The following is a 25,015-nucleotide window of genomic DNA, read 5'->3' on the forward strand; positions in this document are numbered from 1 at the left end:
GGGTTTGGACACAGGCAGTGCAAGAAGTGGAGGGGTCAGGGTGCTGTTCTGAGCAACCTTGGGTCCCACCAGAGCTGACAGCTACTGCTGAAAGCACTTCTGAACCACCGAGCAAGGGAGAACGGTGCATTGTGCTTGTGGCCAGCAAGGACGGAGGCCATTACCAGGGCAAGGAGAAGACCTCTGGCAGTGCCAGACAGTTCCCAGGGCTGGAACAACACTGGGCTGAGAGTTTCTGTCAGAAGGGCAGTACATGGCCAGCACGGCACAGAGGGACAGGATGGGAACAGAGCGACTGATGTCACTGCTGACACGACACAGAGGAGCCAAGACAGGAGGTTGAATGCAGCCGGTTCTCATGATGCCAGTGCTGCCCTCTGCGTCAGATCTTTGCACAATCATTTCTGTGAGCTTCAAATATTTCCTGCAACGGTCACTGACTCTTCCCAGGTTAATAAACGGGACTCCACCCCCTGCCCTGGGGTCAAAGCACAATCCTGCACTACAAGAAGGCAAAGGGCTGACTGTTTGATGCAGTACCAAGGAAAGGAAGAAGAAACTCAGAATTTGGAAGAGCCAGGTGGAATACGAGGGTCTTCACCACTTCGCACACCTGGGCAAAAGGTCCTGAAGCCAGCGAGCCACAGGCTGGTAGCACCATGAAGACTGGGCCTCCCACCCAAGGCTGGCAAATCTTCCCAGTGCTGCAAAGAGGCATCACAGCAATGACACCAGAGAATCACAGCTCAGGACAAGGGTAGCCACTCTGTGCATCAAGGTCCTACAGCCCAGCCCAGCTAGAATGGTGAGCGACTTGGACATGGGGCCCATCACACCTTGGGAATGAGTGTATCCAACAGCAGGCAAGCCCAGCATGGATGCTCTTTGAAGTTTAACATGGCTTTCATTCAACTTGGCTTCATTCCCTTCCAAAGCAGATTAAGCTATGGTAATTAAAGCTCTTTTAACTTGCAAAGTTCAGTTGGATTCAGTTTCCCGTGTACACCCTCTGGGAGCCAGCCCTGACAAGCTCGGGACCAGGAGCAGCAGAGGAAGGTGCTTTGGTGTGATGACCGGACCACGCAGCAGCCGAGCAGCCCAGGGACAACCAGGGCACCTGTGACCGCGTCTCCCTGGGGACTGATGGGAAGGGGCTGCCTGGGGCCATGTGGGGCTGAGGGATGTGAACAGCTGCAGGATTCTGAGCATTTCATGTTGATACACAGCAAGGAGTAAAGGAACACTGTGCAGAGAAACACCTCCTACCTACAGCTTCAAAGAGTCACTGCTGGCCCTGTCAAGGTGACACTGAGGGATAGGGGGTGGGGGACACCAGCAAGTCAGCAGTGGCTGCCTTTCTCTTCTCTTCTAAGTAAAAATAATGGGGCTTTCTCCCTTGTGGCTCACATGAATATTTCATCAGCGAACCACCTCATCCTCTATCAGATTTTCTGCACTCTGGCTGAGGTGGGAAGCTCTAGGTTACAGAGTCCTCCACAGCCTTTCCAGGTGGAGCTGAGGACATTTTGGGTGTACAAACAAAGCACTGGGGACAGCCAGAGTGACTCAGGATAACAGGATGGAAATAAGTCAAGGCTCCAAGCAACTTAGTGTCTTTGGGAAGCAAGTACCTTGCTCGCTCATATGACAGTACTTTGATATCCCATGAATACCAGTGAGGAAACACCATGTCCTGCTTGTACCGGACAAACAGGTTCCCTATCTATCGCCACTGAGAGTGCAAGCAGAGCCTTCCCAACCCAAACTATTCTATGATTCCCCAGCCTATCCTTCACTGCAAGGGCATCTGAACACTGTTCCTCTGCATCTACAAGTCTCCAGGTCTGTTTGGGCATGGGAAGCACAAGGGAGGAGAAACACTAAATCCCCGAGATCAGATACTGCAGCTTGAACTTATCCTCTGCTGGCTTCACTTATTATAAGGCCAATTTTTAAGGAGGGAAGGCTCACAGCAAGAGGACTGGAATTAGGTGTGCCGATATGCTTTCCTTTCTGTTGAAGACCCAGGATCCAGGCTCTGCTGGAGTGGCCAGCACTGGCCAGACATCACCAGCTCCCCGGGTACCGTTACGAAAGCCGTTTGTTATGAAAGCCATTTCATTCCCTTCCCACTCTTTTTTCACGTGCCAGGGGCTTTTGCACAGCACTGCTCAGGCCCTTCCTGGCTCAGCCTGCCTTTCTCCAAACAGAAAAGGAAAATCCTCCATTTTGTTTGACAGCATTTTTGGAGATTTTTTTTTTTTTTTACTTAGACATAACTGTCAAGAGACCCAAGAAAGCCTCATGAGAACACCTGAGGAAAGACCTGAAACACATGCAGAAGGGCAGTAATGCACTCTGAGATCCATCCCTCCAAATCCATGAGAACATAACATCCACGTCAGCCTCTCAATGACCACGTTGGCCACAGTCTCCAGCCAAAACCGCCACCTGTTCGGGAAAAGCCTTAAAAGCAGCTTCTGGTCTGACCACTGTTCTGGCAGGACCTTCATAACCAGACAATCTGCACCTGTCTCCAGCTCAGGTTCTACTTGTGCCAAGTGGGAACAAAGCCAATCCATCCTGTCCTGCAGGATTCCTCAGGGGAGATGAAGGGAGAGCTACAGACCTAAGGAGAAAACCAGGATGCAGAATATCCCAGAGACAGACTATCCCAAGGGAGGCTGGAATCACACGAATGAAAAGCATAAAGGGAACAAGGAGGGTTGGTACCTATATGATAACAGGTAACCACAGACATGTCCCTGGGGCTGTGGCTGTCCCCCTTGCTCACCTTTTTCTCATCTCCCTCTTGCAGGAGCTGGAGGTGGCTCCTCTTCTCGCTGTCCTTGCGGAGGGAGCTGTTCTGGTGGTGGGGCAGTCCCGTCGGCGGGGACACGCTCCGGCCCTGTGGGTCCACCCAGGTGTAGATGTGGTTGGTGACATAACCCCCGGGGATGCGTCCCACCGAATGTACAGACAGGTTCAGCTTCTTGCAGCCTTTCAGTACCTGGAAGACAAGCCAAGGAGGGAGTTAATGCCTATGGAGGGGGAAGGACAATCTTCCTTTGGACTCTGGGGTGACACAACTTCGATCTTCCTTGAGGTCAAAAGATGTCAAGCTACTCTGCAACCACGAGCTGAATGACTGAGCTACATAAACTAGTGAAAGAAGTGGGATTTCTTCTGTTCTCTCCTGAATAACAACAGTGTTATGGCAAAGCTGCTGCCGACAGAGAAAATATGCTCATCCCATCAGCCAGGGAAAGAGCTGGGTGAAGGAGAGTATGGGAGGCAAGGTGGGTAGTGACATGGCCAGGAGGAACCTCAGTGTGGGCTGAACCTGAGACTGAGCAGCTTCTGTAGCTTTGGAGAGGAGCTGGAGCAGGACAGGGATCAGTGCTGGAGGACAACAGCACTGCTGGTCCCCTCTGCTCACCCCGGAAACGCTCCACAATGCTCCCAGAAATTCAGCCTCTGTTGCCATTTCATTACCAGCTGCTTCCCCAGCAGAAGCAGTCAATTAATGAGTACAAGAGTTCATAAATATATACATAGATTTGAAACAGCATGCACCAAAATGACCTTGAGATCCAGATAAACCCATTTGTAATTGTTCCTCTGCTCCTCCAGCCTCCACCATGAGAAGCTGACATAAGCTTTATAATAAACTTAAATTAACATAGAAGAGTGCTCTCTGGGGACAGCTGTACATGCTGATCCCTTCTGAGGCCTCAGGAACATCAAGGCTCCAGATCTGCTCTCAGAAAGGAGATGCTTTGGGTTCTGTATTTTTACCCACATATATACATCCTTTTGATGAGCTGCTCCTGCAAGGTCTCCTCTCCCTACTGAGGAGAGAAGCTGCTGAGCAAAGCTCGTGACTGGGAAGAACTAATACCAGCAGCTCTTCGGTAAAGAGTAATATCGCCAGTAATACTGGGCTGGCCGAGTCCCAGCTCTGCCCTGGCAACGCTTCTGTCCTTCCCTGCCAGAACCAGAGAGAATCCAGCTCGCCAATTCCCAGGTCAGCATCTCCATCACATACAGCAATTCGCCTGCAACTTTGTCACATGCTCCCAAGGTCACCACGTGCCTGGAGAGCTTAAACGAGAACTGTGAAACCAACAGCCCCATCAGAACAACCGCACAGCACTTTGACATCCTGGGCTGCTCGCTAACTCTGGTCCCTGTCCCCTCAAACCCACCCTCTGCCGTGGTGACTTCTCCCCCATGAGCACGTGGAGCCCAGCCTGGCCGGCAGACAGGAGAGGTGCTCACCATGCTCCAGTCTCGCTGGCATCAGCCCAAGTCTCACTGGGACAATGGAGCTATTCCCGAGCCCCCCGGGTACCACTCAAAGGGACACCACCGCGCTGGTGCCCATCCACGCTTCAGGGCGCAGTTCAGCTTCCCAATCCAAAGCCCCTTCAGCTGCCACACCGACACACTCAGCATGATCTGAACTCCACAGCAATGAGCTGGGGGTGGCAGGAAGGCTTCTCATCTACTCTAGACCTACCAGTGCAGAGTGACTCCTATTGAGATGGGGTACAGCCCCCACAGAAACAATCTCTCCCCCTTCTCCCTGCATTTGCTGCCACCCCATTCCCATGCGGGTCTTTTTGGGACTGGCACAGGGATCCCATCTCCTCCCTTCCTCAGAGCATCCACCCTGGCAGGGGAGGGGGGACAAAGAATAACCCTCTGGGAGAAGGGACACCAGGAGAAGTGACAGGGACTCCAGCTCTGCGCTGGAAACTGGGGACAGGGCAGTGGTTGTTGCTCAAGGTGGCAGCAAGCAGAGCACTGGCTGTTCTCGTCCTCCCTCGGCTAAATGTCACCCCCTGAAAGCACAGGAACAGCAGTAGAGCCGTTCTCTGGAGGCACAGGAAAATTTCCAGGGATGAGAGGCCAGAGATTTACAAGGGACTTTTTATGTCCCCCTGCAGCTCCCTTGACAAGGCCACCAGGAGATGGGATCTCAGTCAGAGGAGATGTTTTATGCATGAAGGTGAGAGCAGCAAGCCGGGAGGCCAGGAGAGCAGCCGCCTGGCTTGAGCTCAAGAGGAGACAAGGGGAGGGAGAGAAGCTGGTGGTGCCCATCGGGACATTGCTGGTGACAGCCTCTCCCAGCAGAAGGCTGGTGACACTCTGTATAGTCCTTTACACATTTACGGAGACTTCTCAAGGATTCAGCAATTGAAGCGGTTTCCTGCCCAGCACAGTGTTTCTCCTCTGACATCCACACACTGAACTAGACTTTAACAAAGCACTTGGCGTGTGGGCCAAATGGGAGAAGCTTCCATCGTACATCCAAATAGAGACAAAGAATCACTATCTGCAGCTGTGGTAAGCTCCACACAAGCAGAGCTACTCTCCATCTCCTTGCATCGGAAGAAACACTGCTGCTTCCCCCTTTGTGGTTTTGCTTCTGGCTTTACCAAGGCTGGTGCATCCGTTCATCCTCTGGTTTGTAAGAATGCCCCTCCTGGCATCTGGGGAGAAGTCTGTTACCTTTGGGAGAAGGTTACCCATGCGGAGGGACCATCTCTGCACAGCCCGTGACTCACCCGTTCCCATCCTGTACACAAAACCAATCCCACACTGACCTGGGGGGCTTCATCCCTGTCCCCACTGAGCCCCCAGCTCAGCCATGGGGACCCCCAGCACATCTGCCATGCCAGCAGGGCCAACCACTTCCACTGGTGCGTTTTTTCTATTTATCATCCCTGTGCTTTGACAGGCTGTAGCCTTTAGATTGGGAGCCAAAAAACTTCCAGCTGTACAGATCCTGACATACTAAGTAGCTTGCTATTTTTTCAGTGTCTCAGCTTTCACGTATTGAGGCTGACAAATCATCTGCTTTTGGAAACAAGGCTGAGACAACCCCAAAAGCAAGTTCCCTCCGAGCTGGTTCATTTGGATTTTCCACTCAGGCACAGAAGACAGACCCAGGATGACTTTCTCACCAAGCCTGGGACACAAGGCAGGTGCCCTCAGCAGCTGCTCTCCGCTCCACCCCATTTCATCCCTTCTGCTCTGCTAATACACATTTCCACCAGGCTCTCAGCAGCTTTTGAAGTCTGGAGAAAACAAGGTTGATTTGACATCCCAAATAAGTTTGCAGGTAATTTTCTCATCCACTGAGCATGATCATCCAGCACCTTTGGAAAGTTAGCAGCACATGATAACTACTCTCTTCTGCCAGCTGTTCTTCAGGTCATTACAAAGTGCTTTGGGAGAAGCCTCCCTCCAAAGGAGGCTCTAGCCCCAACATCAGCTCCTATGAGGAATCCAAGTGACCACCCAGAGGAGTATTTGCCATAAATTTCTTAACACCATCTTGGTCCTGACAATTTTTATTGCTACATCACTGGGATGCAGAGTAGATTTAATGGGGCCATTTATGCCTGCGACTAAGGTAATGAGGTGCAGCCTACTGCTGCACTACCACTGGGCCAGGATCTTACCACCCGCTTTCCCAGCAATGCAAGGCTAAGCTTTGCTAAGCCTGAGGGCTGCAGGGGGGCTTTGGGCAGCCCCGCTCCTCTCCGGCTGTAGCTGGGGTACCCAAGGAAACCACTTCAGAATGAAAACTGAGGTACGAGCCTTGCATCTAATAAAAGAAAGTGCTTTGAGCGTAGAGGTGCTGCAAAAATGGAAATCATTAATAGCCATCCAAGGAGGCTGAGCTGGAGAGACAGTGGGAGCCTCTGCAAGCCCTTGGGGACACACCAGTGCTAGGGGACAATGACAACTGTGTTACAAATGGGCAACTCAGCAGCTCAGGCAGGATGGAAGGTTTTCAAGCCAAGGATGCAGCAGCAAAGCTGTTTGTCACAGGGGAGGAGGTGGTCATCAAGGGACCATTTCTGCTGCAGAAGGCAGGACCCATTTTCCAGCTGGTCTCCCTGAACATCAAGCAATCAGCAGGAATCATTATCCAGCCCTATCACATCGGCTTCTCCCACACTGTGCATCCACCATGGCCCCCTGGAATGTGTTTGCAGAGGGTCCCAAACCCCACCTGAGCACAGGCTTCCAGCCAGCTGCATTGTCCCCTTGGTTAAGGGGTTTTGTGGCAGGTTTCCACCGCCGTTCCCTCCTCCCTCGCAAGCCTCCAGGCTGCTGGTCCCTGTGCTCATTGAGCACTCTGCCTCTCCCGGCAAGGTGTCACAGCGTCAGCGAGCTGGCACGAGTCCACTGACCTCAATTTTGCTGTCAGCCCTATTTATAAAGCAACAACAGCAAGCGAGAGGGCCAGCACCTGCCCACACGAACAATACACGTCCCACGAAGCAGGTCACCCCAGCTCCCCGGGACAAAAGGACAAGCTCTTCAAGGCAGTTTTTATCTAACATAGAAAGTGTGGGGGCCATGGAGAGAAAGGATGGGAATACTACAAGAACTTCTTCCTCACAGACATGCAAGTTGTCTTGTGTTCAATGCCTGCAGAGATATCACCACAAAACCAACCAAAAAATTAATCCCACAAGCTCTTTGGGAAAGCGGGTTATTTGATGGGCACACTGCACATAACCTATTTGCAGCAGACAACTAAATAAAATTATTCCACCTCCTTAATCCTCTCTGCAGAATTCAGGCAGCACGGACTGTGGCTCCATTTCTTTTCTCAAGCCATTTCAGGGACTTGTTACATGTTGTTCAGTGCTGCTGTGTTTTGCTCCAGCCTCAGATAAAATTTGGCTTTGCCCCATCCATAATGCAGACTGTGATAGGAAAGGTTTAACGCTGGCACCACAGTGTGCAAGCACACCTGCTGGAAGACAAGCTTAAGGAAATAATTTAGTTGAATCTGGGGTTCGGTGCCAAAACATTTAGCAGGGAAACAGTCACCAACTGCCTAGAAATGTTATTAGAAGTGGCAAGTGCCCGAGAGATGGGCAGATTGATTCCAGAAGGCCACTGATCCCCTGACAACACACTATTTAATCATCTATCCAGTCCTCCGAGAGTGAAGTAGGTTATTTAAAATAATGAAAAATAGGAAACACACATCTCACGTACCCACAGTTAGCACCTTTTTAAACAACAAAAAAGCCCAAACCAATGCACAATGCAGCGTGTTCTTTGCTAAGATTGAGACTGACGGCTGTCCCCCTCCCCGACACCCACCCGTGCCAGGCCACTCTTGCCCAGCACGTCTTGCATTACTGAAGGTTTTCCTCTCCCGCCTTCCAAATTTTCCCCTTGTTCTTTCCACTTCTCGAGGGCGACAAAAGGTTGAAGGCTGTGTAAAAGCATCTCCCTGGCCTTCAAAAAAATCCCCCCCTGTAGGAACGCAGATGTCAGAAATCAATGACAATTAATCACCAGTATTCTTCTGGCAGCCTGAATAAAATATGCGTCTCGTACGGATACAGCCCACTCACTCACCTTCGCCACTAATGAAATGAGCAATCTATTCCAATTCATTCCGTTAGTGGGTAGATCACAGTTTGATACAAGAAGCATTAAGTATGAGCCATCCTCCCCCTTGCTGCAGACGCAAGCTGCTTTCTTCTGGCAATAAGAGACTCGCCAGAGCTGTTTGGCTCCTTGGGAAGCTCAAATAATGGGCAGCCAAGCGCTCGCTCCATTTGCGAGCTCCAAAGGTCAGTGTGGAGGTTATCAATCATCGAAGTACCACGCAATTTCGCACCAAGTCCCAAAAAAGTAAGGCATAGGCTTGGGAAAAAAAAGCTGTGAGGGGGAAAGAAATGCAGAGATACCACAGGAGGGAGGCAGAGGGAGCTTTTACAGCATGTTCCAGCACCGTGGAGGGAACAATTTGCAGAAGTTTAACCGCTATTTCCTGCCCTGTCCTGGGGTGCTCCTGCCAGACCCAGGTGGACTCGAGCAGTTTTAAGCTTGTGGGCTCAGCTAGAACGAGCAAAGCCATCTCAGTGCCAGTGGGAATGACAAGAGTCCCCATGTCTATGGGGCAAGGGGCTGCAGGGGCAGCACTGCCAGAGCTTCTGCAGAACCACCCATTGAGCCACATCAGCTAAATGGTTTCTCTGCCGGCGGAAAGGCCAGAGCAGAAAACAGCAGGCAGAGGGACCACCTGCCTGCCTGCCCCCAAAGCCTTGCTCCAGAGATCCACTGCAGGCAGGACAAATAGAAGACTATTATAGGTCCCACTACACACCCTCGTTCAGGCCAAGTTTGCCAGATGACATGCAAACGCATAGGGAGAGGTTGTCCCCTGCCCCAGACTTCAGCTGTAAATAAGATGCTTTGGATCAAGTATATCCTCCCCCCATCTACAGACGAAGAGCAAGGAACTGCTTCTGTGCAGAGGAACCGCGAGACACGGCTGCACTGACGTACGCAACAGCTTGTCCCTGCGCTGCTGGGGAACGGGGAAAACTGGTCCAGGAAAAAGGTGACACAGGGGCAGGTGGGGAGAAGGGGATAGGAGGAGGGCTGGAGGGGAGAGGAGGTGCCACAGAGTGCTGGGCGAGAGGAACCAGAGGGGGACGCAATAGGTAACAGCACAGGGGATGGAGAGTGTGAAATGGCCTGTCAGGAAGATAAATGGCAATTACAGGAGGCACCGTCCAACTTCTCCCTCTCTGCCCAGGCAAAGGTGACAGCAGTTTGGCTTTCAAGTGGTGGCGTTTATGCAAATAAATGCAAATTGATGCATAATTGTGGCAATTGCACACATTTAGCCCCAAGGCACCAGGAAGCCCATGACCCCTTCACCTGGAAAGGTGAAATGCAATCTCAGCTCCAGGGCTTCTCCCTCACCCCTCCAATGACTGACACCCCCATCCCCGCTCGGAGACAACAGCCCCGTCACCTCAAAGCTGGTCACTGCCCTGTGCATCCCTCAGGCAAGTCCAGGACAATTTAGAGAAACAGCAGAAAACTCCACAAAGCTTTAGTTCAATGCAAGCCTGGAAAGCTGTTTAGGTGCTTTCTGGGGTGGAGGGGTGCATTAGGGGAATCCCTTCCTCTTGTCTTCTCCTTCCAGTCCACACCAAGCAATGCTGAAAAATATCATGAGAGCCAACAACAAACCCATATTGTCTAGATATGGTTAGTTATTTGGTGGAAAAACTAACTTTGAAATGATCAATTGGGGGAAATGAGCCAGACACCTGATGATGCACCAAGGATGCACTGTCAGTGTCTTCACAAATCGGTGGCCCTTCCAGCCTCCCCTGCAACACATCCCACCCTGAGAGTGACAAACACATTTTCTGAGTCCAGCAGCAAGAAGCTGGCAGGAAAAGAGCTTCTCCAGGCTGCCCAGGTCTCTGCTTCACTTGTATTTACTTACTAAGCACTTGGTGGTCTGTGACAGGGAGAATTCACAGAGCACCCAGTCAAAAGAAACTAAGCCAAATCATTTTAGCAGATGCATTGTCAGTTCAGGCGAGGGGATTTAGAGCCGAATAATTCTCTGAGCAGACGTGGCATTGAGGAAGGTGTCAAGAAAATCCATCATCTTCCCTAAGGATAGAGAAACTGAGTGAAAGATATTTTAACTCACCAGCTAAGCTGCACACTAATGCTTTTGTTTTCTTCTAACAGACACTGGAAGGAAAGACAGGCTTTTATGCTTTGGGTTATCTTACCAATTTCTCTACAGAGACAAAACTGTTTATTTACAAGGAGCCTACTAAATAACATTTATGCTTCAAGAACTCAAGGATGCCCTAACAGTACTAACCCTGATGAAAAAGCCAATACCCATTTCAAGTACTGTCATCCTTGCATTATGGGGAGAGGAGATATTAGGGACTTCATTCTAATCTCTCACATCAGCATAATGTCATTTTATTTCATTAGAGCTGATTGTGATTTTCTGGTGTAGTGAAGGGAAGCAGATGACAGTAACTTGCCCACTGAGGGCCATCAATGGCAAAGCAGGAAATATAACCTACTCCTAACTCCAGTGCAACAGCTAAAGCCACGTTCCCACAGATGCTCTGTGTGTGTGCAAGTTCACCACTCTCCAAGCCACACGTGGTATTAATTTGATCAGCTCAGAGGAGCTAGCGGTGACAACGGCCATCGCCTCCTGGTCCACGTTGGGCCCTCAGAACTGGCCGAGGTCCGGCGCTCGAGCCTGCTCCACCGGTGCCATCCGACCCGCCTGCGAAACCAGGAACACCGCTTGACAGACCTAAAAACTAATCTAAAATGCAGATGCCTTCAAGTTCAAGAGTTTTCCCCTCCCCTTTTCCTAGAGGAAGATCCTGGTGACTTTACACTTGCCACCCTCAGTCTCTGAGCTCAGCTGGCTATGGAAGTTAAAACGGAAACTCTTTGCAGGACCCTGTGGTATTGACAGAACCTGCATTTTAAACTGCAGGTGCTTTTTTTGTATGCGGTTCTTGGGTGTTTTTGCTTCTAAGCAGAACAGGGTCCAAAGAATAGGTTACCGCTCTAACTATTGGGGTAGATGCTGGTCACATCCTTCTCTTCCATGCTCCAGCTCCCTGAGATCCCTTGGGAAGGCGAGAGGTTTGTAGCATCTGGATCAGTCACTGACTTCTAAAAATAGGCGGACAGAGAGATAAGCAAGCAGGCATTTAAAGGAACAAGGCTGACATCCATACAGGATCAGGGGATCGATGCATTGCTTTCACTTGTCCATCCCAACCATGACTGGGTGTGATGGTCTGCAACTGCACTTACTTGGAAGGGTTAAAAACCAACCAAAGAAACCAAGCTGCGTTCCATCCTGCCAGCTGCAGCAATGCCTGTACAGTACAGTGATTACTGACTACAGCAAATAAGCAGTCTCAGATAATTATAATCAATTAATTGGGCATCACAAGAAAGAATGAGATTGGCTTTCTTCTAAGCTGCCTGGAAGGTAAAATTTCTCTAAATATGCTTCCAAGGCCCAAGGCTGCACATCTCCTTGGTCTTTTAGCAATACCACAAGTGCCTCCTGAGAACTAGCAGCTGTAGTCTGTTCTACTTCGTATGAAATGCTAGTCTCTGAAAAGATCACCTTGTTTGCCATCATGAAAGTCCAAATGAATAGAACACAAGAAGAATTTTAATCTCAGGAGGGACAGTCGGCAGAGACCTTCATCTTGTCCTTCATCTGCCTCATCACAAGCCTTCCCCTGGCCCCACCGCGCCGGCAGCAAAACCCACAGCTTGTCCCCAAAGCCACTCGGAAGGACCCAAGACTTGAACTACCCCAGTTCCTTCGGAATAAACCCGACACGAGTCCATTGACTCCATCAAAGCTACCACAGATTTACACCAGGACAAAAGAATCATGCTTCCTAAGACCGATGCATACAAACTAGTCTAGTTTTGGCGATTTTGATCAAGCTCATGCAGATTTGCCCAGCTGTCAGCAGGAACAAAAAGACATGGCAGGGCAAACAGTGGCATAGGTGCAGCTCTTTTGAATCCGATGTAGCTCATTAAGCCAAATCCTCAATCAGGAATGATCCAGAGTCATGATACTTTACACTTTCTCTTCTCCTTAAATGATTTAAAGGGCATAAACACCTACTGCAATGCAACAAAAGTAAGGAGTGGGGGAGAAAGGGGGTGCCAGTTTAATGCAAACCCCAGAGTAGGGGAGAAATACCTCCCTGTGTAACGTTTTGATGGTTTAAAACCACAAGCTCCTCAATTTTAACCACTCTGGAGAAAATATTACAGCTTATCAATTCAGCCCGACTGCTACAATATGAACCATTTACTATATAGCAAGGCTGGTGAAAGCTAAGCAAGCTCTAAAAATATGACAGATGATACGAACTTCTCCACTTACACCATAATTCAAATTACAGTGATCTTTTGCAAAAGTGCACTCTTGAATGCTGGAATGATAGAGCTATAATTGTAATGGAGTAATTTAATTTTGATTTGGATGAAATATCAAACACAAAGCAGACAAGGCATAAAACTCTGCTACTCATATAAAGGTTAAGAAGCTGGTCATTAAGTGAAATGATTTGGAGTGCTTAGGTAATCTTGTCGTTTAAGTCAGAATTCCACTTTTTAATCTAATTTCCACTATCTACAAACCCCATTGCACTGGTCACAGGTCACCAGTCAGTTTTCAGCTGGGACAGCGCGTAGCTTATTACTTTTGTCTTCTTTGCCCAGTCTCGTGGCAGTTTTCATTGAGTGCCACGATCCCACTTTTGGTACAGCACAGCTCGGAATGATCCTGAAAATACAAGGTAGAAGATGGAAATTGCTCCTAGAAAGGAGTGCTGGGAAACAGCTGGGGCACTCCTGCATGGCCAGACAGGCATGAAAATACAGCACCCGAGCTATCGTGATTTGTTGAACGAATGCGGTAGTTGTGTGAACGCTTTTACAAGATCGCAAAAAACAAGTTAAGACCATGTGTGTATTCTCTGCTCCATCTGAACAGCTGCCTCACTGCCCATAGTCACAGCTGGGCACCTCTGAGCACCCTGACAGACAGAAAGTTGATTTCTGGTTCAGTAAGTTTGTCATCTCGCCCCGGAGAGCGCGATGTGCCTGCGGTGGAAGAGCCTTCCTCATCTCCGCAGTCGTCTTATACCCTGAAGAACACGCTTTGACAACTTCTCTCACAACAACATCGTTCTGCATATTATGAATAATAGCGCTGCCCTAGACAGACAGCTCCTTGCTGCAGGACAGGCGGGATGGAAGCGCAGCACAGGAACGTGCTCCTTCGCAGACAGATGGAGAGCCGGACCATCACCGCACGCACAGAACGGGAGCTGTGCCTTCAGACAAATGAGAGCGCTCAGCACATCTCCTCCGCTAAAGCAGGCGGGCAGCGTTCAGGAGAAGGAGATACACAGCGTGGTTTTGTATTAAAAAAGCCTCACTCTGCTCACCTTTTTCCCCCCGCTCTGTATTTGATCCCGAGCACAGCGTACGCATAAATTCCAGGAACAAACCCAGCTCTGGTACAAGCGTCTTTATCCAATATTTCTCTTTCCCATGATCCACTACAGAGAAGAGGAACAGACACGAGCGAGGATGTCGGGACACAGTGAGGTTTGGTCTGCTCGAGGAGACCAGAGCACAGCCAGAGCCCTTTGCGGAGCTGTTAACACGTTAAGACGGAGCCTGAGATCGTGGGTTTCAAGGGGAAGCACAGAATATGGGGTCAAGCCACCCTGTCCATCATCGCCTCTTATCCCTGAAGCTTTGACACCCTGCACGACGGCCAGAACACAGTCTGACGCGTTTGCATCTTAACCCCAGAGAAATTCTTCTTTAGCATCACTAAATGCCATCTGCCCTTCGTTTCCCCTCTCCCAAACGCGGCATGCAAGGACAAATTAGCACTTGTTTAACTTTAAAAACCTCCAGAGGAACTATTACAGCCGCAGGGTAAATCACTCTACGTCTCTTCCCAAGGAAATAAGTGTTTCTACCACCACTACGTGGGTCACAAAACCCTCCCCAGATGTTACACGAGTACAGGAGCTCTCAAAGATGCCAGCACAGCCGGGTGAATGATGAAACTGTTGTTTAAAGGGGTTCAGCTCACAGGCTGACAATTTCTAAGCTTCTCTTTCATTATCAAGATCACACTAGCAAAATATAGCTCTTGTTCACAGAACAACCCCTTGGCAAACTGCATCCTATAGGAATTATTTCTGTGCAGGAAGCACTTAGTTTCACTCAATAGTGTCTCAAAGACATCGTGTACATTATATTAGAGCACAAACAGAAAGTGATGTGAATTACCCATCAGAGCAGGTTGAATTAGAGATGAAGTCATTTAACACCCCGGAGCATTTCTGACACCTGGTTTCTATCCATCCCAATGTCATGGCCAAAACACGGGGTGTTTTGGGGTTTTTTTTTTTTTGCAATCTTCAGGGTAAAAATTGCAGACTAACTTTCAAAAGCTTACACTGCTGTTGTTCTATCATTAGGAACAAGAAAAAAGAAATTCCTACAAATCTTTTATCTGGTCTCATGATTAGCAGGGACTCAATTCCAGCCTGGAAGACGTGCCCTTGCCTGGGGCACAGATTTAAAGATGGGCAGGGAGCAGGCAGGTTGGCTGTGAAGATGCTGTTCAAAGCTGTGTAAGATTAATTCACTATCGGAGGAACACGCCACATGAAGCGGTCTGCAAACAGGAGTGCTTCAGCTTATTCTGGAAGAATTAACACACAAACAGCTGCAAAACAGTCTTGCCACCCCAGATCCCTGCTCTCCATGCGCTGCATACAAATTGCTGCCCTTAAAAGTCGATTCTCTGGTGCTGCTGTCCCATGGGAACCCCCTGAGCTGAGCCCACCAGCCACAAGATCATCTCTGTGAATGATCTGGGTCACTCAAACATGGACTTTGCCTCAAAACACGGAGCTTCAAGTAAAAATCCTGCAGTTTATGGGGCTCCCGCGCTCAGCCTTACATGAAAGCTTTCATCGATAGCATCCCTGCTGGCATGCGCTACAACAGGTCTCTGGGGCATACGGAAAGGTGTGGTGCTGCAGGAAAAGCTGGGGGCACTTCAGTTGTGTAACTGTTCTCCTTCTCCCCCTGACACAGTCTGAGGGGATCTGGGATCTGCTCCTGCTTTGGGCACTCTACAGTCCTGCTTCTCCGTGCCTCAGTTTCCCCACCTTTGGGAGGTGAAAACATGGTACAGCAGCTAGAGTACACGCCTTAAAACCCGGCTCAAGCAGATTTCTAACTTCCATAAGACTGCCAGACTGAAAGGAAGACACAAACAACATCGCTACGTTTCAGAGACGTTGCGTTTAAAAAAAAAAAAAAAGTATCGCTTGGCTCCGAGGGGACGAACCTGCCGTGCCAGAACCAGGCTGACCCCCAGCAGCCTGTTCCCGCCCGAGCTATCAGCAGGAACCGTTATTTTCACCGTAAACTTCCCGGCTCGGCTTCACCCACGGCTGGTGCCCGTACGGCGGCGGGACGAGCCCGATGTCTCCGGGACGATGCGAACCCGGCGCCGCTCCGCTCCGCGCAGCCCAGGGGCTGCAGGTTCCCACCGCCACGTCCCGGAGAGCCGGCGGGGAACCGGGACGGAGCAGCGAGCAAAGCCGGGGATGGGGGTGAGGCTGGACGGGGCGCACAGCGACAACACCCGGGGAAAGCAGCGGGGCGGGGGGACACGCACAGCCGGCGGCTCCGGGGGGGCGCAGAGCGGGATGAAGCGAAGCTCGGGACGGGGGACACAGCAGCCGGAGCCCCCTTACCTTGACCGCCTCGGCGTGGGTCACCCTGTCCAAGGACTTGCCGTTGACACCCAGGATCTGGTCACCGACGCGCAGCCCCTCCCGCTCGGCCAGCGAGCCCGGCTCCACCAGGGACACGTAGATCCCCACGCCGTGCTCGGCCCCGCCGCGGATGCTGAAGCCCAGGCCCTCGTGGGCCTTGCTCCGCCGCAGGGTCACCTGCCGCAGCTCCCCGGGGACCACGGGCGGCGGGGCGGGGGCCGGCGGGGGCCGGCCGGGCGGCGGCAGGTAGGGCCCCTCGGCCGTGTACTGGTCGAAGAGCAGCTGGTCGGAGCGCGGCAGGACGAGGCGGAGCAGCGGCAGGAGCTGGCGGCGGCGGGGCCCGTCGAGGAGGGCGCGGAGGGAGCGCACCAGGTCGTAGACGTTGCGGCGGCCGTGGTAGGCGTTGAGGCAGAGGATGAAGCGCTCCCGCTCCGCCTCGCTCAGCAGCGCCGTCAGCGCCTGGTGCAGCCGCCGCACGTTGGCGGACAGCGGCCGCGGCACCGGTCCCGCCGCCGAGCCCAGGGAGCCCGACGACGAGGAGGACGAGTGCACCGACACGCCGTCCAGCTCCGCGCTCATGGCGCCGGGCGGGACCCGGCCCGAAGCGGGACCGCAGCCCGGACACCGCCGCCCGCGCCCCGCTCCACCTGGCCGCCCGCTCGCCGGCGCCTCACGGCGGCTCCCCAGGAAGTGACGTGCCCGCCGTTGCCGGGAGACGGGTTATACAGAGCGGCCCCGGCGGCGGGACCGCGCCCCCCGCACGCCCCCGCCCCGCCCCCGCGGCAATTAGCGCGGCCGCTCATTACCGAGGGACGCGGCGGTTGGACGGGGCGGGGTCAGCCCCGGGCTGAGGCCGGAGCGCAGCTCATCGCAGGGACGGGCCGCGCAGGGACAGCGGCAGCCGAGCCGGGCACGGGGTGAGGAACGGCAGGTGGGGGCGGACAGCAGGGACGCAAAGCCACTGAATCATTCTGGTTGGAAAAGCCCCTCAAGATCCTCGAGCCCACCCATTACCCCACCCCTGGCACTGCCCCGTGTCCTGAGAACCTCATGTCCGTCTGTCCAACCCCTCCAGGGATGGTGACTCCAGCACTGCCCTGGGCAGCCTGTTCCAATGCCCCACAGCCCTTTGGGGAAGAAATTGTTCCCCAGATCCAACCTCAACCTCCCCTGGCGCAACTTGAGGCCGTTTCCTCTCATCCTATCACTTGTTCCTTGGCAGAAGAGACCAACACCTCCCATGCTGCAACCTTCCAGGTAGTTGTAGAGCCTTTCCACCGTCCCTCGGGCCACAGAGCAGCGGCAAATGCTGTTCCCGGCCCCTCAGCCCGCAGTGCTGGAAGGGGACACACAGCAGAGCCACGCTGGTGAGCAGGAGGAATCAGCTTACAGCCCAGGAGAACAGCCTGCCCGGGGCACACAGCAACTGTCACTTGACACGTACGGCGGTTTTTCCATTGCCCAGTGTGTCAGACGGTGGACTGTCATTAAGTTATAGCACTAGTGATTATAACTACTAAGTTATAATACTGGTAATTCATCCATTCAGCCGTTATTCAGCAGAGAACTTCAGCGCAGGCTTCGTTTTAATCACAAGTCAATGGGATTCAGGAACATGCATTACGGACAGGGCGTTAAAACAACATAGAATAGAATCTTTTTGGTTGGAAGAGACCTTTAAGATCATGGAGTCCAATGATAACCTAAATCTAGCACTAACCCATGTCCCTAAGAGCCTTACCTATACATCTTTTTAAAATTTATCATGTTTGGCTTGGGGTCAAACCCAAAGTCAGTGCAATTAACCCTCCTTCATTTATTAAATACAAGCTGGGCTGGCTGCCCCAGAGAAGCCCCTCAATGAGGGATGCTGGTGATCTGGATCCAGCAGGGTTGCAGGCAGCTGGAATTGCCAACTAGAGTGTGGATCGGGGGGACACAGAGGGGCACATTCTGGCCTGGGATGCTTCCACAGGCGCGGGCACCTTCTTTTCTGCTTCCACACCCCTAACTTGGGACTTCAGATCCAAAAGCGAAGCATCAAGACTAGAAGTCAGTGCAGAAATCCAGAGACTGCTTTTCCAGTTGCCGGATGAATTATTTCTTACTACAGGAGGTTTTAGCTTCTTTTATGTCTCTGGAGCGCTGAGCAAAGACCATTTTCCACCTCAGTCATTTCAAATCTTTCTGTCATCACTGAAGTGCTGTCTATCCACTGCAGTAGAGGAAGATTAAACCTAATTTCTCAGACGCATCTTGATAGCAATAGAATTCATTTTGTTCGTGGATATGATGGAAGAGCTTTAACAGCTGCCTTACAAGTAGTTTTATGTATTAAGGCTTTGTTGAAGCTTTCAATGCCTTGTTTGAAACAAAACTAAACAAAGCAGATTGCTAATTGAAATTCGGGTTCTAACCGTGGGTGATAAATAAGCAGATGGAACAGTCAACATTACTGGAAAAAAAAAAGAGACAACATAGGACTGAAAAGTGAGTAAAAACAAAAATACGCCTACATGAGCCAAACAAAATAAGAGGAGGGCAAACAAGGTATTGCATTCAAACACAATTTCAGTGCTTAGTACCCCACTTAAAGACTCCTCTATTTAAAGCACTACTCTTCCCACAGGCGCAGTAGCTGAACATTTCCAACCTTTTTTTATCCTTTGAGAAGAACAGGTATGTTAACACGAGCAGATGCAGAAAGAGCTGCCCCTGTGCTTTGCCCAGACTGGAGCAGCAGCTCCAGTTCTTCCCAGTTCAGCAGAGCACAGCAGTGCCCAAACCACAGCCACCGTGGCATTTAATGACCCAAGCTGCACATTCGGTCCCTGATATTTTGACCACTACTCCAGAAACCATCACAAAGCCCATTTGCCAAGCCTAAGACAACTTCAATCCAATGTTATCCAGCAGAAACACACACAACGTCCACACATTTGAAAATAATTTTGTTTTTCATTGCAGCTACAGCCCTGCCAGGGGAGGCTGTTCATCCTTGCGATGTCCCATCCAGCTGCCACTCACCATGGACCAACCCATGGTGCCCCTCCAGAGCAGGGCTGGATGTGATACCTGTTCTAGTTTCTGCTCACAGAACACATAAAGTTTTGCTCCCCAGATGTTTTGCAGATTTAGATTCTTCACACATTGTGCAACTTGGATCTTCATCATGCACTGTCCACCCAGGGACACCCACTGCTTTTCCTTTGGAGAAGAAAGGGATTGACATCTTCTCCTAGAACCTCAGCTTTGAAGTGAAGCTGATTAATTTCTAGGGGCTTTATCCTTTCCACCGTTTTAAGCATTTAAGCCACACAGTTGGGAGAGCAGCACATGGCCTTGGGCCAGAGGGGAAAGAGGGGGTTCATCTTGGGCACAGGAGTGTTCCCACTCCTGAATAAAACCTCTCAAAGCTTTCTCAGTGCAAGTAACGCAGCTGAGCAAATACCTCACAGCAGCTTGCCATACCTGTGTAGGGCTGGGCAGCTCAATGGGCCAGATTCTCACTGCTGTAAATCAAAATAGTCCTTTGGGAAAGGGAGATCTGCCAGCTGGGGAGCTGTCAGCAAGAGCTCGGGACGGAAAGTCAATGCCACACACAACGGCATTACTCTGCAAACATCCAGGCAAATGGTCCTTGGGAGTTGAGATAGTGAATGTTGAAGGTGCCCACATTAATTCCTGGGGCAAGTCCTGGCTGAACGGGAGCTTTTTTAATCCAAGGAGCTGCACAGAAAGTGGCAATGGAACTCCAGGACCCTCACACACAGCCAGGAGCTCAACTCTCAAACAGTATTTCAGAACCACCGCCCAGCTTGCACAGCAGTGCCTTAAGGCTAGCAAGAGCCAAGAAGGTGTTATTCACTTGTTTTTTAAAGTCATCTTTGCAGCACAAAAATAATCCGATGCATTTGCTGAGTGCCAGATGAATAAATTGCCTAACCTTTCCACTTTAATCCATTGTAATCACTTTCCAGAGCACTCTTTGAAAAGTGAGCTCCGCGTTTCCAGAGCAGCTGCGCTCCTAATTAAAAGGCATTGTAGCAAGAAGACAACAAAACATAATTCTGGTTGGAAATGCCTCGCTGCAGACTTGGAGGACAGAGCTGAGCTGCGAGGAGGGACAGGGAGGCAGCATCTGCCTGTGCTGCTGGGCTCCTTAAGAGAGTATTAGGGGATGGCTGGCACTCAGGGCTGCCTCTTGGCTAAATCCCTGTTTAGCAGATTGGCTCCCAATCCCCCGGCCCTGGCCGGCTGCACCGGTTTGTGCAGCTTGAACATGTGCTTTCCTCAGCATGGGCGAGAATCAGCTGAGCGCTGCGGTTGAGCGGGCTACAGAAATAGCCAACGCAGAGGAAGAAGCATCATGAGGGCCTCGTAACAGAAATCCTGGGCCCTGCAGGTCCCACCGCCTCACCAGTTGTCTTACGGTAAAGCTGCATCCAGCACAATTCAAACACAAGGTCTCCACTGCGCTGGGAGCTGCACAAACAGCCGAGATGCACATTCCATCTCTTCAGCTCCAGGTGTAACAGGCAGAAGTCGGATTTAAAGAAAAGCCCTGGGAGCAGTGAGAAATCATCGTTTCAAGGGGGATTTTCTGAGCTCTGAGCGCAAATGTAATCCACTCGCAACAGGAATGTTTCCAATTTATTGGCCCTGACGTGCTTAATCAGACCAAGTTCAATTTGACACATCCCAGCAAACAGGCAGAGGCGGATGGTTAAGAGCACGGTTCAAGCAGGCTGAGGAGGCAGGGAACTCAGACACCACTTAAGTCCTTCTGTATCTACAAATCTTTATGCTCATATTGCTCAGTGCCACACTGAGGCTGTTACTGAGCAAAGCCAGCTTGAAACAGGTTCAGCTGGGTGGGAATTTGTTGTTTTCCATTATGTAAGAGATCAAATTTTAGCTTCAAACCACTGAGACATAATGTTTCCATAGGGTGGACACCACAGGATTAAAGTTTATCAGTCATTTAGATACTGCCTGGATTTAAAAGTTAATAAAATCAGAACAATAGTTGCACCTATATTACCAGAAATATTTTACTTTAATGCCACTGGAATGCTTTGACACTTATTAAAACCCAAAAACCAAGGCGATCCAAATTAAAACCACATTTGGGAAAAGCATTAGCTTTAGATAAAGCTACATTTTCTGGTGGAAAAAAAAACTCTTTCCAACTAGAAGTAGTTTTGCCCAGATTTGCCTGCAGTGATCTCTCCACTGTGCCAACCCCACTGAGTGTAACCCTGCACCACAGTGCCAGGTGGTTTAAAAGCTGCAGTCCTCTTCCTCCCTTCTCCAGCAATTTCTTGCTCTCTCTAGTCCTTTTTGAAATGCCTGAAAGAAAAAGCCACTTGCGTCACCAGCTTTTTTTTTTTTAATGCCCAGCACAAATCATCCATAAGTCACGATGTGGACCTGGGTGTTACAGACAGGCAAAGCAGAGCCTTGCTGAGGATGTCTTTGCCTGGGCGCTGATTTGGGCACCTTGGCCATTAAACTTCTGGGTGTATAAAGGACACGGAGCCTGTTCACGAGGGTTGGCTGTCCTTAGGCGTGAGAGGTGAAGTCTCCGGAGTGGTGGTGTAGGCAACACATGCAGAAGAAACCAGCCTTGGGGTGCGAGTAACTTGCTCCACAGGACTGGGCTTATTTATATTAACAGTGGAAATGGTCAAGCAAGTGCATTATTCTCACCCAGAGGAGCTGGGTGGCTACATTTGCATGTGAAGTTGCAGAATGCTTCAAGAGGAGGAAGAGCACAGACTCCTCTTCCTCAGTGTTGCCTTTATGCACAGCCTGGGGTCTACCTTGCACACGGACGGTGCTATGGTACAAATTTATGCCTCCAATGCTGAATTCTCCTGCTGGGTACATAATTTCCCCAGCTTAATGGCCTAATTACACTCCACCCTTCAGGCAAGGGCTGCCTGACGCTGTCTGCACACCAGAGCCTGGACTTCTCTAGTTGAGGCACCCGAACTGGTGCAGCAGCCCCTTCCAGCACGGAGATGCTCCCAATCCCATCGCACGTGAGCTGCGGCACTTGCAGCAGTCACTGCAGCTGGAGAGCACCAGATGAATTTGGGGGAAGTACAGCCCCTTTCTGAAGAGCTCTAAACATATCCGACAATTTTGGAACAGACGTGAGCACTGCAGAGCTCATTTGCAGAAGTTCAGCCTCCCAGTAGGTGGGAAATTCAGGGGCTTCGCTCACACTGAGAATTGACAAACCCACACAGAGCTAATATAATTTGGAGTTATTTATATAATTTGAAGACATTTATCTAATTTGAAGACATTTATCTAATTCAAATGAATTTATCTAAGTCTACTACTAGTGGAAGCCTGTCAGTCTAGCAGCATTTATGAGCCGACCTCCCCATCACATTTTCTGCAGCGGTGGAAATCCCAGCTGCCTGCCTGCTGTGGTACACACCATCCCCACGGGTTTGCATCAGGAGCACAGCTCAGCCCAGCAAGCAGGACAATTCAGCTTCAATATCTCTTTTGACAGATGTGGGGGAACAAATGCATCTGGGGAGAAAGTGGGGGTTACTCCTTCCAGCTACTCACTGAAGCCGTCTCCTTTTCTGTGCATCTGTCACAATACAGACTGTCCTGTGTCTTAGGGGCAAGTGCAACACAAATGTCACCCGCGAGCAGCCAACTCCTGCTGTGGCAACACCATCAGAGCACCTGGCAGGTCTGTTTTCCTTGGGCATATTCATCACACCAGAGGTTTTGCACCGCTCAGAGTTTTGCTCCCTATTCCACCATTGCCACAGAGTTACCAGGTTGGCAGCTTGTGCCCTGGGAGCCTGGAGGACAGTGAACCTTCCCATAAGCATCTCTGTCTCAGTGGGGATGATTTAGACCCTATTTGCTCCACTTACTCAGAGAAATAATAGGGCTGCAGAGTCACACTCATCAAAAGCATCAGCACTCATCTTCTCCAGCATGCAAAACCATCTCTGCCAGGCTGGAGAGGGATAGTCTGTGCTCTGTTATTACAAGACTGCAAGAAGACAATCAAAAGAACGGAAAAGGGTAATGAGGTACTAATCACTATTGATTTGTAGTATATAATGTAATAAATATCCGCTGCCATCGATTAGACGTAGCAGGGCAAAAGCATCTAATCAATCACATTGGCCATTTGATTTTCTTTTTCAAAATTCATTTCATACCATCAGGACAATACTGAGAGGTGCCAGAGGACCGATCTGCAGCCCGAGGAGCACGGTTGGCTGAGCAGCCACAGCCTTAATTCCCTCCCAGCATGGATCAGTAGTGACACCAAATCTGGCTGATAGGGCTCCATGAGGTTTTACTGAAAAGGCAAATTGGGAGCATGGAGGGATAGGAGGAAAAGCCAGGACCAGCCTGAATCCTTTTTCTTCAGGTTGTTATTCATTTGCCTCCAGCCTCAAACCCCATTTTCTTGTAGAAATTAAGCATTTGGTGGAACGAATATTGGTTTTGGCAAAAACTATTCTGAATGCTGGAAGTTCTCCTAAGGTGAGAAATGTTCAATAGAAAACAAAAGAAGTCTCAGAAGATACATGACAACTTCTGAAACTCCTTGGAAGAGAGGGAAAAATGCTCAGATTTCTCTTCAGGAGACCAAGACGTAGGAAACCCCCTACGACCAGGTGTAGGTCCAGCCTCAGGACATGATGGACCGTGCTACGTCAAAGCCTGTGTAGTAACTCCAGAGCATCAGAGGCACTGGGCAGGCAAATGGCTTGGCTGCCAGTAGAAGATGAGACTAATTAAAGCTGTGATCCCCTGACTCACACACTAATGCCTGTGGATAGATCTCTAATGCTCTCAATTCATGCTCATTAGCACAGGCAGCAGAGACAAGACAAGCGTGTTATGCCATCGTTTAAATCCTGTCACATTTCCCCAATGACTCTGATTACATTTTAAAATGTTTATTCTCCTCCCCGAGGTGGTATTTGCTGGCAGTGGAAGCTCTGAACCCAGATTTACTCCAAGCAAAGCTCCCACACAAGGTGAACTGGTCCCCATTCCTCCTCTTCCCCTAAGGAAACTGGAGTTCCCCGGTACAAGCTTTGAAAGCATCAGCTCATCCTTCCCTGATTTTCAACATGACTTCACATCTCAGACTAGACTTAAATTGAATATTTCCTATTGCATGAGGAGGGAGAACCACACCAGTAGACATGCAAGCTTGTCTATGCCTTTCAGTGGATCAACAGTCATACTCCAGTTAAATAAGAATAAAACACTTTTTCAGGCAGAAGCAGCCAATTTTTCTTGCAAGTCAACTAGCAGGAGTGACAAGAATAAATATTTATGGACATGTCCTTCACTAATCGGTACCAGCTGTATTTATACCAACCCTCCTTGTCCCTAGAGCAGAGTTTCAGCCTTGTGTCCTCCTGAGTCTTTCCTGCCCTCATTGCCGAGTGACCTGACGGTGACGGGGTGGCTGGAGGGTTTATAACTCCTCAGAGACTCTGGCCAGCCGGTACCTGGTGGCTACTCAGCAGCAGTGTCCTCAGAGAGGAGCAGGGGTGGGGCGGGATGAGAAATAAGCTTTTATGCTCTGAAAACCTGGGGCAGAGCACTATATTTTTTATATATATATATTCAGTACTTAACAGGGGCTGATAAGGAAGATAGAGGTTGACCTTTCAGCAGGGCCTATTGCAATAAGACAAGGGGTGATGGTCTTAAACTAACGGAGGGGAGATTCAGGCTGGACATGAAGAATTGTTGGCCCTGAGGGTGGTGAGAGCCTGGCCCAGGTTGGCCAGAGAGGTGGTGGC

At 50.4% G+C, this 25,015-nt stretch overlaps 1 protein-coding gene across 1 annotated transcript in view; it reads right to left on the reverse strand.

Annotated features, from left to right (window-relative positions):
• The window catches only part of WHRN (whirlin), a 46,114-nt gene extending 29,262 nt beyond the window's left edge, over positions 1 to 16,852 (reverse strand). Inside the window, exons 1-2 of the mRNA XM_065648556.1 lie at positions 16,179 to 16,852; positions 2,795 to 3,010 (exon numbers count right to left, since the gene is read on the reverse strand). Coding sequence (XP_065504628.1) covers positions 2,795 to 3,010; positions 16,179 to 16,778 — 816 coding nt within the window. The 5' untranslated portion in view covers positions 16,779 to 16,852. The remainder of the gene's footprint in view (positions 1 to 2,794; positions 3,011 to 16,178) is intronic.
• Between the last annotated feature and the right edge of the window lie 8,163 nt (positions 16,853 to 25,015).

Source organism: Caloenas nicobarica, chromosome 19, assembly GCF_036013445.1.
Source record: "Caloenas nicobarica isolate bCalNic1 chromosome 19, bCalNic1.hap1, whole genome shotgun sequence".
Lineage (NCBI taxonomy): Eukaryota > Metazoa > Chordata > Aves > Columbiformes > Columbidae > Caloenas > Caloenas nicobarica.